Source organism: Scleropages formosus, chromosome 2, assembly GCF_900964775.1.
Source record: "Scleropages formosus chromosome 2, fSclFor1.1, whole genome shotgun sequence".
NCBI classification, from domain to species: Eukaryota; Metazoa; Chordata; class Actinopteri; order Osteoglossiformes; family Osteoglossidae; genus Scleropages; species Scleropages formosus.
Genome location: NC_041807.1, coordinates 14,315,085 through 14,333,604, shown reverse-complemented (window position 1 = coordinate 14,333,604; position 18,520 = coordinate 14,315,085). Strand labels below are relative to the sequence as shown.

Genomic DNA, 18,520 nt, shown 5'->3' with positions numbered 1-18,520 from the left:
TGTACAGATTAAAAAGAAGGGTCTTATTAAGCAGATAAATTGGCAGCACGGAGTGTCTCCAAGGTCATAATTAGCAGCCATTAGCATAATTTCACTCCATCCTTCCATGGCTGTAACATAGACAGCCATGCCAAACAACACTCCCTCCACCGGTATGGTAAATAAAACCCACACACACACATAAGCACACACATACACAGATACACACACGCTCTTGCTGCTGCCCATACGACTATAACTCCACAGACTGCAGCCATGCTCCCAGAATGCAACGGTTCTCTGTTCTCACGGCACATAGAATTACAGAGTTTAAACTACAATACCAGTAGTCTCAGCCTGGTGTTTTCATTACACCATCTACACAAACCACCATCTCACATATCAAATCTGTGTTTATGACACACATGCTCTTTGGATTCAAACTAATATCCAATTTATACTTTCCCACTCATACCATAAGAAGTTAACTGTCTGATGTCTTACACAGTACCTGACTGATGTGCACAGTCTCCATCAGAGATGTTAAACAGAGAGCAGCACTTAATGAAATGGTCTTGTTGTAACAGACTGATGAAGACATAGTCTAAAGAAACAAATTTTACACGACCTCCGAGGCACAGCAATAAAAACAGTATACACACTTACCTCAGCACATAGATCACAGATGGAATGCAAGACAAGAGAACTGTACAGTGTAAGTTATCACTTAATGAAAGGTACCACTGAAGTAAATTCTCTGCTACAGTCGCTCTAAATATCAAAGCGGAGTGAACCACTACATCACACAAACTATTAACACTCAAGCGGAGAGCAGACTGGTGTCTTGTTGAGCAAAGACTGAACTAAATGAACTGTAACCAGTAGAAGTACATCAAGCCACAGTATTCCTCCCATCCACAGTTCATACACTCATCATTCATCCCCCAGACAATTCATCCAGAGACCACCCTTCCAGAACCTGGGCCTCTCACCATCACTTTTGTCATATTCCTTTATCAGGCTTTTAAATGTGTGCTTCACCACTGGAGTTTTCTTCCTGAAACGAGTTGAGTCTTGAAGCTTTGGGAAGGATGTCCAAAATAACCACAACTCCAGCGTTCGCGGACAGGGCAGTCTTGAACAAAACCAAAGTTTCAACATAATAGCTTTTTCTTCTGTTCCTCACATCTCCACCTCTGTCTCCATCTCAGTTCTGTTATATTCTTACAACCTCCTTCCCTCTGCTCAGCATATGAACACACTGTTTGACACTGCAGTCATACAGGGACAGAGATGCACATGTGCATAACCTATAGACACACTATAAGTTACATCAGGATGGAACCTGATTAGACCACAGGTTGGATGGAGGGGTGCTGCAACAGCGGGGTGGTGGAAGGTTAGATGTAGGACATCGCTCAGATCTGCTTTACTCGTTACAGATTTACATGATGAGCAGTCCAGCAAAGACACTAGACCAGCTGTGTCCTAGATGACAGGAATCAGAGCAGCCAGAACACGAAAAAAGGAGGCAGGCAAATAGTTGACAAGGGACCTGCCAGACATGCAAAGAGAAGGACAGCTAGCATACGACAACAGGACAGACAGTACAAATGACGAGTGGACAGCTTGCATAAGGACAGGAAGACAGCTAGCATATGGACAGATGTGCACAAAGAAATGGACAGCTTCATTCCTGACAACAGGACAAAGTATGAAAACTAAAAGAGCGAAAAGAACTTTATACATGCTAATCTTCTAACAGGGTAATGAAACCAGCAGCCCATTCCTGTGGGTGTCTAACACAGTCAGATACATCAGAATATGTCAGCGTCATCACAAAAACAGTGAAGTGTGTCCCCACAAATGCACATAGGAATGCACTAAAGGTGTGCGGAGAGAGACCCATGATTGTGCCTACAGAAGAACAGACAGACAGCACCCGCCAAGTCGCAATGCCCAAAGGACCAAAGCAATCCTTCCACCACCTCTCCAAACAAACGTCACCCTGGTGTTGCCAGTGCTTTAGTCATCGCTTCAACAGTCTGCATAGTTTCCCGTCTTGTTTTCGCTATTATTATTTATTTCCTTAGACTGAGTCACTGCAATGTGATTTTCAGTGACATTTTACCTTGGAGAGCATCCATGTTTCTAAAACAAACGGGGGGGAAGACCAGCAGTAATTCACAACTGCTGAACTCTGTAATGCCAAAGGAATTCTGGGAAAGAAATGCTTCAAACTTGGACATTACATTCAAACATCCCATTCATTCCCAGCTTATTTCCAAACACATTTTTTAATCATACAAGAAAATATCAACAGATTAGCACTGCTTTTTAATCGTGATGCTCATATTTAATCTTTGCTGGTTCAGTAATCCACCAAAGCACAGCCTTAAATCTCATACATGAGACATGCATCAGCCAAACTAAATGGAATCCTAAAGGTAACAGGACTTGTTTTAACTCTGATGTTGTCCTCTCAATCAAACACGAACATATGTCCATACTTGCACACTCACACATGTATTAAACGCAGCAAGTAATTTAACAGATAGGTACATAAACTTGGGACCAAAATGTTATAGTTTGGGTTCCAAAAAAAGGGTCTTGTACTTTTAGATTTTAAAAATTAAATAAATAAAAATAACGCAGTAATAAACTACAAAAAAAAAATCTAATTTCATAAATGGAACAAAAATAAAAAAAGAGAAATATGTAAGTCACGTTGAAAAACTAAATAACAACTGAATAACTAACTCACGCATACACTCGCACACACATACGTCGTTGTTCTGTAACAGAGAGCCATTGAGGCAAAAGCTGGGCTTCGGGCCCGTGTGATGACCACAGCTGTCCCACCCTGCGTCCACATCTGCGCTCTCGCACAAGCCACCTGAATCGGCCAAGCGCTTCCCCTTCCTTTGAAACGTCCGCTCCCACCACCTGAGGGGACAGAGCAGCCATTGTGGCCCTGTGAGACGGACCATGAGGCCCCTGCAAACCAGACAAACACAATGTTGTTCATTGTTGCCCTTTTTTTATAAAGGCAAAGCATTTAAATATCAAGCACGTAGCCTGCTGCTTCACTGAAACTTGCAAGTTCATTGAAGGCTCAGAAAAAAAAAGCTGTATATATGGAGTAACTGAATTTCAGTTCATCTCCTATCTTTTAAATTATTTTCCGAAGGATGATACACAGCAAGGTTTGACCTCTGACCTCTGGCCAGATGCCATGTGACTCCCCTCTAAATCCCCTTGTCTCAGACGGCCCGAAGACTGGAGAAAACAGGAGTTCATGAAAAGACAATTGGCTCATAAGGACCCTGGGTGGATCCAAAGGAAGAAAAGGTATTCTCTCTCTAACTTCGGACCCAGGCATTCCAGGCTAAAAACAACTCAATAACAACAATAAATGAGGGCCAACTTTACTGGCCAGTGAGGTGGTCAGGTGACAGCACAGGGGAGGTCGAAATTTGGGTGGGTGCAGAGCCGAATTGGTGGTGATGGGGGGGAGATGGTGAGGGCCGACTTAGCATTCTGCTCCAGTGTTCCTCTGTCTTTCTCTTTTTTAACATGGAGACACGGTTATCAACTCGCCGCGAGAGCGGACAATGGGGCAGAGACAATGGACCGGGCCTGCCATGAATGGGCCCAGTGAATGGCGCACTGAGAAATGCACTGGGAAAGCCGGAGATGACAGAGCTGCATCTCCATCAGTGCGTGGGGGCCACTGAGAGCAGCCGCGCTGAGCAGGCCCGCGTCCGGCCCACACCGTGCCGCTTCATCGCCTCAAATGCTCAGGAACAAGTGGCTGAGTGTTAAAAAGTTCCTCGCTACGTGCCGGGTTCAGAGGATCACCCCTCCGTACTGCCGCTGCCTCCTTCCTCCCCATTTGCCACCCCGAAGGAGTCTGTCCGACTGACCACCGAGCGAGCGCCTCGCCTTCAGATGGGCACAGGCCTGCGGCCAGAGCCGGGCAACAGGGCCACCGCAATGTACCGTGTGTGTAAGCAGGTGAGCCGCTCAGCACAGCAGCATCACTGGGGGAGAAAAAAAGTCATACAATTCCTCACCAGTGCCATTTCTAATAATAATAATAATAATAATAATAATATCTCTACTTTTAAGTGGTCAAAAAATCTGACAGAAAAAATCTCAAGTCACAACATACAATATTTATTTCTTCAAATGTCAAAGCTTTTAAGATAATTTATTACAAATAATATTTTATTTGAACGCATTACAATATTTTATTTATCATAAAAACGTCAACCGATGTGCGGTAATAACACTACTTACATGTTCTCGTGATGCATTGCTGATAAAAACTCAATATTGCAATGATTAATATTACTGACTACTTTTTTAAATAATAAAAAAAAAAAAAACAGTTTTTATAAGGTAAAGATTTTCACGTCTTACAAATGTGATTTGTGAACTATAATGGTTCGCGAACTTAGTCGGACCGTTAAAAACGCACACACACGTAACCCGGACAGTACATCTGATCTGGGCTCTGCGACGAAGTCGTCACAGGTTTAGTTCCCTAAGTTATTGAATTATTGTGCTCATTGTTACCATAATAACAATTAACAGGACCATTAGGAATATTATCGTTGATTTAAATAAGTAGGTTTTACCACAGACATCTGAAGGTGCGGTGAGTATGAGGTGAACTTGAGGTAAATCTGAGGTAAATTCGCGGTGAACGACGTACCTCGACGAGTCGAAGGCCGTCGTCGCTTCGGACCGGTACATTTTCACTAACTGTCACAACTCGGCGTGTCGCATCTCCTCGAGAAGCGTCCAAACTTGGACAACTTTTTACAACTTGGGTCACCTGTCGGCGCTAGAAAGTTCGGACGCAGCGGACCGTTGGGCGTGCGGGGGTCGCGCGCTCCCGCCACGCGCGACACTCACGGAGCGCCGGGGGCTTCCGGTGCTGAGGAGGGGGTTCAGTGAGGGCAACCCGGCGGCGGACAGTCCGAGGGCGGCGGGCCGCCGAGCGGAGCGGAGTCGCGCTGCGCCGCGCCGCGTCACTCCGCCACAGTAAATTACCGCGGTACAGTACGTTACTAGAAAGCACTTTTAACCGCCCTTTTACTAAGTCATTGTAATCCCCACATTTATCTCCATACATTGCGCTTCTCTCTGTGTAATCCTTTAAAGGTTTAATTCCACATAGCTGTTGTTATCTCCCCCCTTGCTTTGCAGGATGAATGATTTATTAAGAACACATTTTTTGCGACATTTAAATGTGTTCTTAATTCAGGGGATAAAAGTGGGGAATTTGTATCAGAACAAAAGCTTAGTTTCATCTGGCAAAACATTACTTTAACGCAATAAAACAGTCAATTTAATGGAGGGGGGGGGGGGGGGAGTGCTGGTGTCAAAGCGGGATTTGTGAGCCACTCTGCAGTTTGCGCGTCCGGCAGCTGCGGCGGCGGCGTTGGTGCCCCCCCAGGAACTAGGTGGGAAGAGTGTTGAACCCTGACAGAAAGGCTGCAAAGTGCCATGTGCACATATATACACACCCTGGGAAGCCTGTCAGCATGCTTACGTTCTCTTTACTTCCCCCCCAACCCCACCCTCCCCCCCGTTCCCTCTGCTTCTGGGAAAGTTGTGAAATTGTTCCTATTCGACAATGTCCCAAACACGCGGCGCCTGTAAAAAATGAGCCACTACCGATATGCACTTCTGACAGCTTGGCTGCTGCTCTGCACTCGTACCTTCTTATCTCACAGGACTGCAGTTACAAAAAAGAGAAGGAGAAGTACGAGAAGTTGAGAGCGGCTGCGCATCGCTGGAGGGGTGACGCTGTGGACTCGCTGGGGGAAACTCCTGTCAGCCCGGACACGCGCGCTGCTCCTCGCGCATGTCCCTCCCGCGGCTTGACACGCACACGCACACACAGGCAGCCGGCCCGCTGACCTCCCTGGGTCTAGCAAAGCGTGGCACATGCGGCGGAGCCCTGCACGCGGCAACTCTTCGCAGACACACACGAGTGTGAGGAAGAGCCCAGGCCAGGCAGCAACTTTCCCTCCTTCTCTCTGTGTATCACGCGCAGCGGAGCAGCGAGCCGCACGCTGACACACGGTTTCCTCCTCCGCGGACAGCGAGCGGTTTAGCAGTAACTCTCTCTTACTCTTGGCCTCTCCCTCTCTCCACCCCAGCGTTCCCTCCTCTCTCGCTGTCGCTCTGCCCAAAGCCGTCTTCCTGCACACCTGTGCCTGTGCGTCGCGAGCATACCTGTTAAACTCCTGTGGTAACTCGGGCTCTGTGAGCATGCTGGAAAAGCTTGCCGGCGGGTCAGGATTCCGTCCACAACATGCAGCTCCGATTGTCAGCGATCCTCCAAACAGCCCAGTCTATTGATCCTCTAACCTCTGAAACAACTAAGACTCTCTCTCTCTCCCTCTTCCCGTCTCTCTCTCTCTCTCTCTTTCTCTCTCTCCCACGGACACACACACATACATACACACACACTCAGTCACTCTCACACCCTCCCTCCATCCCCCTCCCTCTTTCGCTCTAAGCTGTTACTTCTCGGCGCAGCTCTTAAAGGGACAGCGCAGTGGCCGGCCCGCGAGCCTTGAGAAGCAGGAGGTCAGAGAGTGGGTGTGCTTTGGCCTTGGTGTCAAAAGCTCCACTCCATCAGTCCACACAAATGGAGGCCTTTTCTCCACCCCATAAAAAGTTTTTTACCCTTGACACCCAGCACTCCGACTTTCCCCCAAAACAGCGCCGGGCCTGGACCTCACCCTCTGGTTCCGCTGCAACGGGGCCTGGGAGAACAGTGATGCGTGCCCCACCTTGACACCACCCTCAAGTTACATGCTGAAACTTCTGTATTAATAAATGTGGACCTGGGCTCACCCTAAAAAAACACACACACATCAGTCCAACAGCTTCAGCCAGCTGGGGACAGAAGCAGAAGTTGGAGAGTGTTTGGCTCCGGCAGCAGAGAGCCCTCACTGTTGTCACTCACCATCAGGAGAATGCGGTCTGTGCGTCAGGGAGAAAAGCAATCAGCCATTGTTCACAGGAAAGAAAAGCAGCTCTGACAGACTGAAATATGGCGTCAGGCCTTTGCTGGGGAAGTGTAAACAGAGTGTCACTCTGCCCTCCATCTTCTTCTCTGCATGTTCAGCTGGACTTGCGGGGCTGCACGTCGCAAACAGAGCCGCGACTCCAAACGTGTACTGACGCACGCTTGCAGACGAGTGTGTGCGCGTACACACGGCGAAAAAACATGCTGTGTCACATCAGCTGGCATGTACGCTGTCGTGCAGCATCTAGTCCACTCAGAAACACAGAGCATGGTGCCCAGAAGAGGAACCAAGTCAAAGGCGAGCAATCCATAACGGTGCAGAGAACTTCAGCAGGTCACTGTCCCAGGAGCCATATCCATAATCATCAGCCCAGCGGGATGATGTAGGAGAAATAATGTATATAAAAAAAACAACACAGAGACAGAAATAGTACAGTGTATTCGAGTGCCTCCACCTCCTTCCCTAGGCCAAGGGGACATCACCAATAAAGGCGCTTCAATTACAAGTCAACCCTTCATCAAATTTTCCAGAAACACGAAGGGGAAACATAAGATCCTGGGGGTGTGCAGACGATTCAGATTTACTTGGTAAATTGACAGGCGAGGGGGTAAAGGGCGACCGTTAGACGGCGTGTGTTTATTTTAAATGAAACCCAACACGAGTCAGAGTCCATGTCGTGTAGGTACGATGGACAAGCCTTCAACTTTAATTTGCTTGACAAAGGCAATGGGAGGGACTTCATGTTTGTTTCTCTCATCTCTCAGGGGATATGTGACACTTTGGTTTTATGTGTTCTGTGGACGATTCACAGCCTCAGAGCGGCTTGACGGCAACAATCTAGATGGTTTCCTTTTTCCGAAGGTCTCGAAGGAAAAGAGGAAGGCTTCGCATTGCAGAGTATTAATATCTGCAACACACAATCGCATTAGCGACATCTACAACAAGACCATGTATTCTCACGTTAATTAGCCCTATTCAAGCATCAATTGTCTGCAGTCAAAATATTTTTAAGCACCTTAAAGATAAGGACGCTCAAAGGCAGATTTGCCCACTGCGCGGAATCCACAGCAAAGAGACAAAAAGTCAGAACGGCTAATTTATGCAAGCCATTTGAGGAGAAACAAAAGGGGATGTGTTATAAAGTGTGATCACAGTTAACGGCAGTGTCTGATGACGGGTTTGAGTCGGAAAGCTGCTGAAGACTCGCTTCATCTCTGGGTTCTCGGTGCGCAGCTTCAGGCGTACAAGAGTTGTTCTGCAAAATTCTGTTGCTGAAGCACAACCAGGGATTAGGTGAGGCAAAATGTTGCACGGCACCGACATACAATCATGCAAGCGTGCAAACACACTCAAAGAAACGGCATGTGTTACAATGCAGCCTTTCAAGGCATCCGTAACGTGAAGGACCCCCATGAAAACGGAGGGAAATGCAAGGCACAGCTGCGATACATTAGGGGCCCAAAGAGTTTAGAGGCTGATGGGGGTGACTGACATCAGACAACCACCATGCACCCGCCCCCCTGGCCTTCTGCTGAAAAACTACAGGGTAGCCAGTCCTCAGAGGAACAGGCAATCACTGGGCAAGAAACACATGGAGGACCCCTTCACAGCTTCTGTTACTTCATCATTTTTTTCAGCCGGGGAACAAGGAAGCTGAATGATGGCAAGGGGACAGATCTGAGAAGGATGAAGGACACAGGATGGTGTGAATAAGGTGAGAGACAGGTGGGTGTGCCTGTGGTGCTGTCTTTATTCATGCGGATTAACTTTACAGGCCTGAGAGTAGATACCAGGCCATTCCACAGGAGCTGCGCTGGCACAAAACAAACCCTGAATTTTGCAGAGCAAAGTCGAGTGACCTCTGCCAGGCCTTTGATGTATGTTTATCAGCGACTCTGGCAGAAGAAATCTACTGTTGATGGTTGAGCAGTTGTCAACAGAAGCTGTTAAGATAGGCCATATCTCTTCAGACAAGAGAGGAACAGGCTCATCTCCCCACTGCACGAGAGGCCAGGCCCTCAGAGGCCCGACAGGGAGAGGAGCACCTACAAAATATTAAATGCTAACCCTACATGAGAGTACTCAGGGATCTCATTCTCAGTACACCAAGTAAGTACTCTTAGAAGTTCCATTATGCTGAGTCAGTACTCCTACAAGCCCCAATACACCAAGTCAGTACTCTTCGAAGACCCATTTCACAAAGTCAGTATTCTTGAAATATCAGCCTCTAAGCCTAAGAATCAGAAGTCAGTTCTTGTAGGCAGAGCTCATAGAGCACCAGTCCACCATTACTTGAGTCCAGTATATTAGAGTATCAGCATTGACAACAGCAGTACGCAAGGCAAAGAGTGTTGTCCTGGGGGGGGGTTCAAGTTCTCTCACACACCAGTAAACACAGTATATTACACAGATCATCAGTAGACAGGCAGCTAGGAAAACACATCACTGAGCAGAGACATAGTTAGCAGCAGTGACATGAACACAGTGTCAGGGACATCACCTATAAACACACAGACGTACAAGTACACACAAGTGTTCATTGCAATCTTGTACGAGTAAACATAAAAAAATACCGTGAACTGTAGTACCAATACTGAAGGCAGGTGAACCATGCTACAACTTTCATTAGATATACAAAACTATATATTCTATAAATCAAACATTTACTAGCTTAAGTCTTTACAGCAGGTTTACACAAAGTGTACTTCTTCACAAGCACAATTAGACTGGGGACTAATACCAATATAATACACCATTTAAAATTGGTTCCATCTGGTATACATGTTTTTCCTAAAATGTAGCAGAGCTGTTTTGACAAATTTGTCCTTGCATTTTAATAGGTCTTTCGAAAATATTTACAAACTGGTATTTGAATTTGTTAAAGCTACACTGAAATATATTGTAATTAGAAATATGATCTGCTAATGTTATAATGATTCGTGATTAACTCCCGCGATTAACACATTCTAAATCCAGTTTAAAAGAGATTCTCCTTTGTCGCTTAACACCAGTGCGCTGGTAACATGCAAATGTGTTCGACTGTTTGGATGTTGCTGAAAATGACATTACGGGTAATGTTGACTTGCAGTTAGTGAAGTCTCAATTTCAAATCTGACCTTTAATTGAAAGGTCATGTTTTTGGCTTCTCATACATGCACTCATTGAATAAACACCTTCTTTCGACTGTGAAATTAAATTTAATTTGCAAGAAGAAATCTACTCCCCCATGACTTTAACGTAAGGTGGAGCCAATGCTCTGAGGACTCCGACTCCTGTTCCTGTTGACCGCACACGGAGGAAGAACCACGGCCCTTTGATTCATGCACTGGTAGGGTCTTTGGCCCCAGGAACTGTGGCTTTCAACCTGCATTCAGAGTGAAAAGAGCAACAGTGCAAACTGCGTATAGATAGAGCCTGCACTCCTGATATCCCGTGGTCTTCACACATATGGTCTCTCGCATTGGTGGTAGGAAGAACAGGGTAAATATTGAATGTGTGCTGCAGATCCGAGCTGCAGACTGTATGAACTGTTATGGGGGAGCTGGAGTTAGAGATGCCTCGGCTGACAAATAGTCAGCTGAGTGTCGTAGCAAAACAGCGCTGCCCCATGGGGACCAGACACCTGTACCTTTGCCTCTTCAAGGGAATGTGATCCTCTGATACCTCCCACCTTCAACACACACATAGCGAAAAAGGAGCACGGGGAGTCTATGCTGAGGAAGGAAGAGAAGGGGTAGATGATGGCACACAAGGCACGGTGGGAGGAGAGAGGTAAGGAGGAAGAGCAAGAGGGGAACATAACAGAAAAGGTGGAAAGGAGAGAAGCAAAGCGTAGGAGCACAAATGGGCAATAGAGAAGTCAGAGAAGAGTGAGAAAGCAGAGGAGCAACAAGATAATGACACAGAAAAGGCAGAGAAGGTGGAAGGAAGAAATGGAAGAGGTGAAAGGAGAGGAAAGAGAACGAGAGAGATGACAGAGAGGAGAAAGTTTAAAAAAAAAAAAAAGTCTCCTACTCCATTTAGAGTCATACCGACTGCTGATGAGGTGCAATAGGAGGCCATATAATAATGCTGCACTCATAGATAACAGTGCCCCACTTGCTGCACAAATTTCCAATGCTTTCAGCCACTAATACTGGCCCTGCTGTTCGGAGGTCCATATTCCATCCAAGCCATCTACCTGAAGTTTGGGCAACAAACCCCCGAAGGGGTGCACTTCCTCTGTGTGAATCATTATGGCTAAAATTATAATGGCAGACATGCTCTGTGTGTAGTTCATTTGGAGAAAAGGAGAAAAAAGAAAAAAACAGCATGGTTCTTTTTTTTGCAAAACAAGAAAGGCGTTCCATGAAAATGATGTTCGAGTCCGATGCTAACGGAGTCCTACGAACTGCAACGGTGGACTATGGTGGTGTATCTAATCTGTGACCATTGGTAGCACTCTGTTGGTTTAATAATTTCTACTCTAAAAAAAATAGTAGCCTCATATTGTTTAAAGTGCAATATCAAATACTAAAAACCAGTTACTTACAATGAAACAGTGGAACAGACTTTGGCAATATTCAAGCACGGACTTTTTTTTAAGCACTTGTGTTTTTGCAGACCAATATGTTACTTACTACAGTGACTCACAAAGTAAGTGCCCTAAATTCACAGGCAGGGAGGCCCAGCCAAAAAATGTGACTACAACAGGGACCATGGCTCAAACGGAAGCCAAGGGCCAGCAGTTCTGCTGGGGGTGTTAGCTGTCTCATATCTCAGGCACCGCATGTTTGTCAGTGTGTAAAGAAAGCGGCTGGCTTGCTGGGAGCACACTAGAGACGGATTCTCTCTGCTCTCCAATCATCCTGATGTGTGATGGTGTGATGTCAACAGGCAGTACACAATTGTAAACGGAGGACAGGGGAAGAAATAGACCAAAAAAATAGTCTCCATGCAGCAATATCTCATTTCTTTGGCTTTTATCCTTGAAGAACGTTCCGTTTACTGCTAAACAGCCCCTTGTACTGCCCTGTCCCTCTCCTTGCCCTTCCTTCTTGGGGATATGGGGGTGTGGATGGCAGGTGTGCGGAGCGGACGCCCACACAGATCCAGCTCCACCACCAGCTCCAACCAGCCAGGGACAGGAAGACAATGAAGCTCTCCACAGCCGGGGGGTGGGGGGTACCAGCCAGCTGGCCACCAGCCATGGCCAAGCGACAGCCATAAACCATCTACATTCCGACACCCCCAGTCGGCTGCTGCCACAGTTTGCATCCTTACTACACTGCATGCGCAGCCAGGTCTGCATGCATCCTTACATATGTCATGTCTTGTATCACATAATGGGCACACAGACAATAACCTACATCTCCTCTTGCACTTGGTCATGCTCGTTGGTGCGGCAGTGGAGGATGACTGGGAAGGAGACCTGCTTCACAATATTACAACCGACTGATGTGCTATATAGCGTTAAAGGTTTAATTTGCTAAAGACTTCATGTTCACTAGACATATAGAAAATTCCATGAATGTGTAAAGCAGCAATTTACATAACTTGTTTCAAGTGCTGCTATAGAAGATTATATTGCACACTTCTTAAAATTACTCAGAGTGGTAGAAGAATATTTTGCACTGTTTGCTGTGAAATACTCCGTTTACGGGAAAACTACCTGTTCTTGTGTAATAGATGTTGCCATCGGTGGACATTCTTTCATGGTACATTTCACAAGTCGGATGTTTAAAGCGCTAAATTGTGAACACCGACCTCAGAATGTGTCTTATCAGTCTTTCTTCTGCGTTTTGCACCTCCCTGGATCTTCTGCTCTTTTGGCACATTATGGGTTAACACCACCTAATGTAGGCGGGGGTTGGGCAACAGAGGGGAGGGCCGTTGGGCTGCAGATGGCAGAGGGGGCACTGCCACTGTGGCCGAGTGCAGGAACCGTGCCACCGCAGCGTGGCATGCTGCATGCTTCCACTCCAGCACACACAGTCTTGGCATTGCCCCCATCCCCACTAGATCGCGCCCGTTGTTTCGCCCATGCCCTGCGTGAGGACAGCTGAAAGCAAGGCTGCCATTTGACCCTGTTCTTCTTCTAACCACTATGCCATCCACTCAGCAAGGGCTGTTGGTGCCTTACCGCAGAACCTTGGCCACTGAAGTTGATGTACGCCTTCCACCTGCACCACCAGTCACTAATCATGGTCTATGTCCTGTTTTTGTACCTCGAGCCTGTAAGGACCATTTATTCTCCATCCCTGTATCGCCAGTGAGGAGGGGTGACCTGTATCTTATCCCTACTCCACTGGTCTTAAAAGGAGGTCTGTTTGACCTCTGAACTACACTGGTAAAGGTGATGTGTGTCTTCTACTTGTACAACATGAAGAAGGGCACCATGTAAGGACAGTAGATGCTGCACTAACCAACCAGTCATATGATTTTTTTTTTTTTGTTGTCACCTTTGTCATTTTTCATGATGTCACAGTATCATGTACCTAGGCACAACTTTTCGAACATAGGCTCAGTTTGTTTCATTGCGCTCCCAGCCAACTCGGCAAGGTGTACCATCCTTTCACTTCCACCCTTATTATCTCATGTTTTTCCCTTTTCTATATTTACTCGTTTCACTGTGAATATTATTTTTTAGCAGCCACCTCCAGGTCACACATTGTCACTCTTGCCATCCGGCATCGACAGCTCCACCACCATGGCTGGCTGCTATTGTGACTGCAGAAGAGCTGCAACAATGTACTGATTATGAAATCACACATTACTGCCGCTGCCATCAACATCACCCCCATTATCTGCGATGATAAAGTACATCTGAGGTCCGACCGAATTAGCCTCCCAGATTCGCCGCATACTTCAGGTCCTAAACAGCGTGACAGGCTCGTGCTCCAGCGAGCTGGATTAACGCGAGGCCATTTTCCTGCGCTCGCTCCCTCCATGCTCGGGTGGCTCTGACAATGCACGCTGCGCTCTCCCATTGTTGAGGCTCTTCTCCAGGGTCCCCTCCCCACCCCTGTCAGTTTAGATCAAAGACGACCTTAGGGCTGAGGTTTGGGGTGTGGTTGGATGGGGGGGGGGGGGGACATCTCAGCAGAAGATGTTTACAGCCATATCTGACACACTTGGCTCCCGCTAAACCTTTATGCCATTTAAAAAAAAAAGGACAAGTCTAGTGTGGTGCAGTTGTAGCATAAAAGGAACTATAGAGTCCAGAAGGACTGTTTAGTTTATCAAGGAGTCACCTTGTCCTGGACAGTCTTTAATGTGTTATCGCAGCCTCTGAATTCATATCCTAAAAGTAAAGCTTCAGAGCAATGTGCAATTTTATTATTATTTACTCACGCCAGTGTGCTGAGGGCATGTGCTGGTTTGGGTAAACAATGAAACATGATGTCACCTCGACATGTCATCACTATTAAAATAAAATGTACCGTGGCCTTCACATTACATTTATGCACTTAGGAGACGTTTTTCTCAGAGAGAAATACAAGTGCATTACATCAAAAGAAAGAGACTTAGATACAACATAGGTGGCAACTAGTGTTTAGCAACACTATGAAGAGTCTGTAAAGTATGCAAAATATGTTGTTCAACATGTTTTGCACTGCATTCTGAAATCTGGGAGTTGAAAAACCACTTATTGTTCATTTTTACAAGCTTTTCACCTTGATCATTTCATTCTTTAACATCTGAGTTTAAGAATTAGGACAAAGAACAAAGTCAAGGTTCCTGGCTTAAAAATGAGTCATTGATGCTCCATCAGAATAATGCTGCTGAATGATGCACTAAGTCCCCAGCATGGCAGTGGGTCACATGAAATTTGCACCGATTTGGCAACCTGATACCAGATTGAAGGTTTGCAAGGTCTTCTAGTGTAGCGAGGCAATGGTGAACATTCTAAGCACCCGAGATTTGGAATGGTTCTACCTTCAGGCTGGAACGATCTCTTGAAGGCAATCCTTCTCCGTGATTCATTGGAGAAGGGGCAGTGGAGGACTCCAGCACCAGTGTTGGTGCTTATTACTTTAACTCAGGGACATTCCTCCAATGGCACCTCAAAATGCCAGCATCTCCATTGAGCTATGATCTGTGAATGCCTAGTTCTGCAGAAGCCAGCAACCACCAGAGGAACGTTGCTTGCAGAGAAATGCTGTTTAAAACGCAGGCAATATTTAGACGCTGCCGACAAATGGGATGCCGTTTTATAGACGCAGTCCAAAATCCAGACACACATATTGAGTGGAGAGTACACACCTGTACTATGTCACATGTGCAAAGGCAATACGGCATATCCCAGATATTGTGTTTGGCACAGCACAAAATGAAACCCTTCACACATACAGCAAGAAAGGAGTTCTCTCCCAAAGACACAGAGCCTTCATTCTGAATCAAATGTGAGTTTTAAATTTGTTCATATAAAATTTATGCTTTTTCTTCTAAACATTTGGAAAGTTTAAGGTCACCGTGCAAAAAAAAAAAAAAGAAATTATGGAACAGCGCGACTAAGTTAAAAATATCAGTAAATGAATGAATAAAAAGCAAGGACAGATTAATGAATATTTTCCCCTGGAAGTTCAATAGGAAAATAACAGATGTACAGAACGCAGCAGATGTTTGCTATTGGAAGCCAGTCACTTCGGAATGGTAAAGTGTACAGACTTTTTTAAACACTGCATATTTAGATGCCGGTTTTCTGGCACTGGTGAAGACTGAAAAAGAAAGAAGAAAGAAGAAAAACAAGGAGTTGTTCTTTGGCACGAGAATGGTCTTTGAAGCGATTTGGAGAGAGATCACATGCGCAAAGAGAGCATTCCGTCAGCCATTTACTTTGACTGAACATTAAAAGCGACAGGACATTTTCGACAAAGATAAGTGCCTGTACTGGTCCCCAACTACTGAGAATACTTTTCCTTTCTTTGTCCTAAATGCGAGTCATTGACAATGGCTGTTCGGTTTCCGTACTTTTCATGCATCCAGCTGAGGTCACAAGCTTATTTACGAGTACAAAAACTTTTTTTGAAAGTGAGCAGCAAGCAACTTAGCCAGAACTGTAGAGAATCTGTGAAGGTCCCCTGCTGATATTGTTTCGCCATGGGGATAGTCACAGAGCAAAATTATGACCGAGTAAAATACATCTAAGTAAAACAAACAGAACAGAGTTTATGAAATTACATTTATATTATTTGACTTTGCACGAATATCATTTTAATATTTCATCATTGATCAAAGGTGCCATGTCCCGTTTCGGGAATGAGAGGACAAACCCAAGTGCAGAACGAACAGGATGTTTATCAAGGGAGATCCAGTAATGGTTGTCACAGACGGGCGCAGTTAGCCGAGGTGCCATCGTCGTACTGAGGGAGATCCAGGAAGCGAAGTCGAGATTCAGGCAAACGTCAAGGAACAAGGAACCCAACAGGGTTAGGAGGTCTCGGGGAGCGAGGAGCAAGGAGCAGGGCTCAAGAAGTGAGGGTAACCAACAATGGCGAGTCGTGGGAAGCTTGAGGCGCGAGACGGACAAGGTTCGGCATCAGTCTTGGTCCTGCCGCCACCTTTTATGCTTCCGTCCTGACCGGGTCCCAGGTGTAGCTCGTTGCACCGGCAGCGTGGCAAAAGGTATTTCATTCCATCCAGCGAAGGAACAAATTTTCACGTACTGGGAGTGCCAAAAATATCTTGCCCATCGTTCTCAGTGGAGTTATAAACAAATACCGGGGAACGCACTGCGTACGCATCGAGATTTGGGGGCACATATGCCATCCGTCCTCGTCTTGTTACACCTATGGTTTCAGAAAATAGTCCTGACCAGCGAGATAAGGCTCAGGTGTCTGGGATGTCCAGTTGTGGAGAAGCAGCAGAACAGGCAGGAACACAACAAAACATAGAAAGGTTAGGCAAAAGTGCATAAGTGGTAAGAGCACTCAGAGCTTGAATAAGAGAACGTGAACATGGGGGAAGGGGGTATGGGGAAAGACCATGACCACACAGCAAAGGAGCTGGACAACACAGAGAAAGAGCAGGAACCCATAGGCATGGAGCAGCACAATGCTGAGAAGAGGCAGAAAGGAGATGCAAGGGGGGGGGGGGAAAATCCATTTGGTACAAGTAAGGATACAGACACTTTGAGGGCGATCATAAGGTTGTGGAATTGCACAGAGAGGGAAGAAAAAAAAAAAAAAAAAACCTACTGCCTCTTTAACAGATCAGAAGTGAGTCACTAGCAGACCCATCTCCCACCTGGAGCCCAACGCAGGGAGAGCGTACGTTTCCCAGAATAAAGGCTGTGTAAGTACAGCAGGGTTACCATTACATTAAATCTGAAGCAGACATGACAGAAATGGTTGAGAAATGATTGCTTCTTAACACAATTTGTGAAATCGCCCACCAGGAGGAAGGTGCTTCTTGACCTGGTCTTCTCAAATAGCAGGAGCCGAGGTGTGAGAACCAGTGGGAGACTGAAACCACAATATGGCATTGCTTGACACATATTTTAATTTGTTAAGCAGAAAGCCGAATTAAATGGCGACAACTTTTGAGAAGAAATTCATAATTAAATAAGAACGAGGTCAGGCACAGTAAACCAGGAACAGATGAGTGCACAATCTGTGGAAAACAGGTGGTCACACTTCAGAAATGTATTGTCTCCAGCAAGAAATTAACTCATGTCTACCATAAATAAAATGGAATTGAAACACTGATCATTTAAAAAAAAAAAAAAAAAATCTGGAAACGGTCCTCTATAGACAGGTTTAAAATTGAGGGGGAAAAAAAAAGGTCCCCTGACACTGATAGACAGGCATGTACAAAATAAAAAACTGAAAATGGGAGAAGAAACACCGAGTGCTGAGGTCAACACTGCAAATGAACCTTCATATGACGTTAATTGTTTCTTCGTTATTTGGTACAACAGGAGAACTAAACAGGGATGATGATTTTAAAAAAAAGTAAACAAATTGAATATTGTCGCAGGTAATTGCTGCAAAGGACTCACGAAACATGTTGCAGATAACAGTACTTCTACTTTCTCTACCGGTTTGTAAAAGACAGCGTGGACTAACATGGGCTTGATTTGCATTAGTGCCCGATCAGATCGACGTGGGGGGGGGGGGGGGGGGGCGAACAGAACGCGTCGGATTATGCGGTGTCAAGTGTTTAGGATTCAACGTGTAAGGCAATGGTGTGTAAAAAGGTGCTGTCGAACAGGACCGAGCGAAGGCACGGTTAACAGAGTTATAACTCCTCAATCTTCCGCAAAGGCGGCACCAACTAAGCAGGGAAATACCGAGCTTCCCAAGGGACAGCTTCATGCAAGGAAACCAATCTATAAATGGAAACTATTAGGAGACACATTTAAAACAGGCGACACAAGGGACACTTATTTACGCTAAGGGAGGTAGGATCGGCGGGGGGGGGGGGGGGGGGGTCCTGAAAGAAACTTCCATAAGAGTCATTTCCAGCATCCAGGTTCATTCAAGACACAATTACGCGCGGTGACA

The 18,520-nt window shown here is 45.9% G+C and overlaps 1 protein-coding gene across 8 annotated transcripts in view; it reads right to left on the bottom strand.

Annotated features, from left to right (window-relative positions):
* The window catches only part of sox5 (SRY-box transcription factor 5), a 158,347-nt gene that overhangs the window by 71,421 nt on the left and 68,406 nt on the right, over positions 1–18,520 (bottom strand). For 3 of the 8 annotated variants that reach the window (XM_018747380.2, XM_018747385.2, XM_029246570.1), the window contains exon 1: positions 4,700–4,849. The exons of 3 other annotated variants lie outside the window; for them this stretch is intronic. In XM_018747380.2, the coding sequence (XP_018602896.1) occupies positions 4,700–4,740 (41 nt within the window). In that variant the 5' untranslated portion in view covers positions 4,741–4,849. Of the gene's footprint in view, positions 1–4,699; positions 4,850–6,231; positions 6,423–18,520 lie in introns of those variants that run through there. 2 more of the 8 variants (XM_018747381.2, XM_029246571.1) reach the window with 1 other exon arrangement.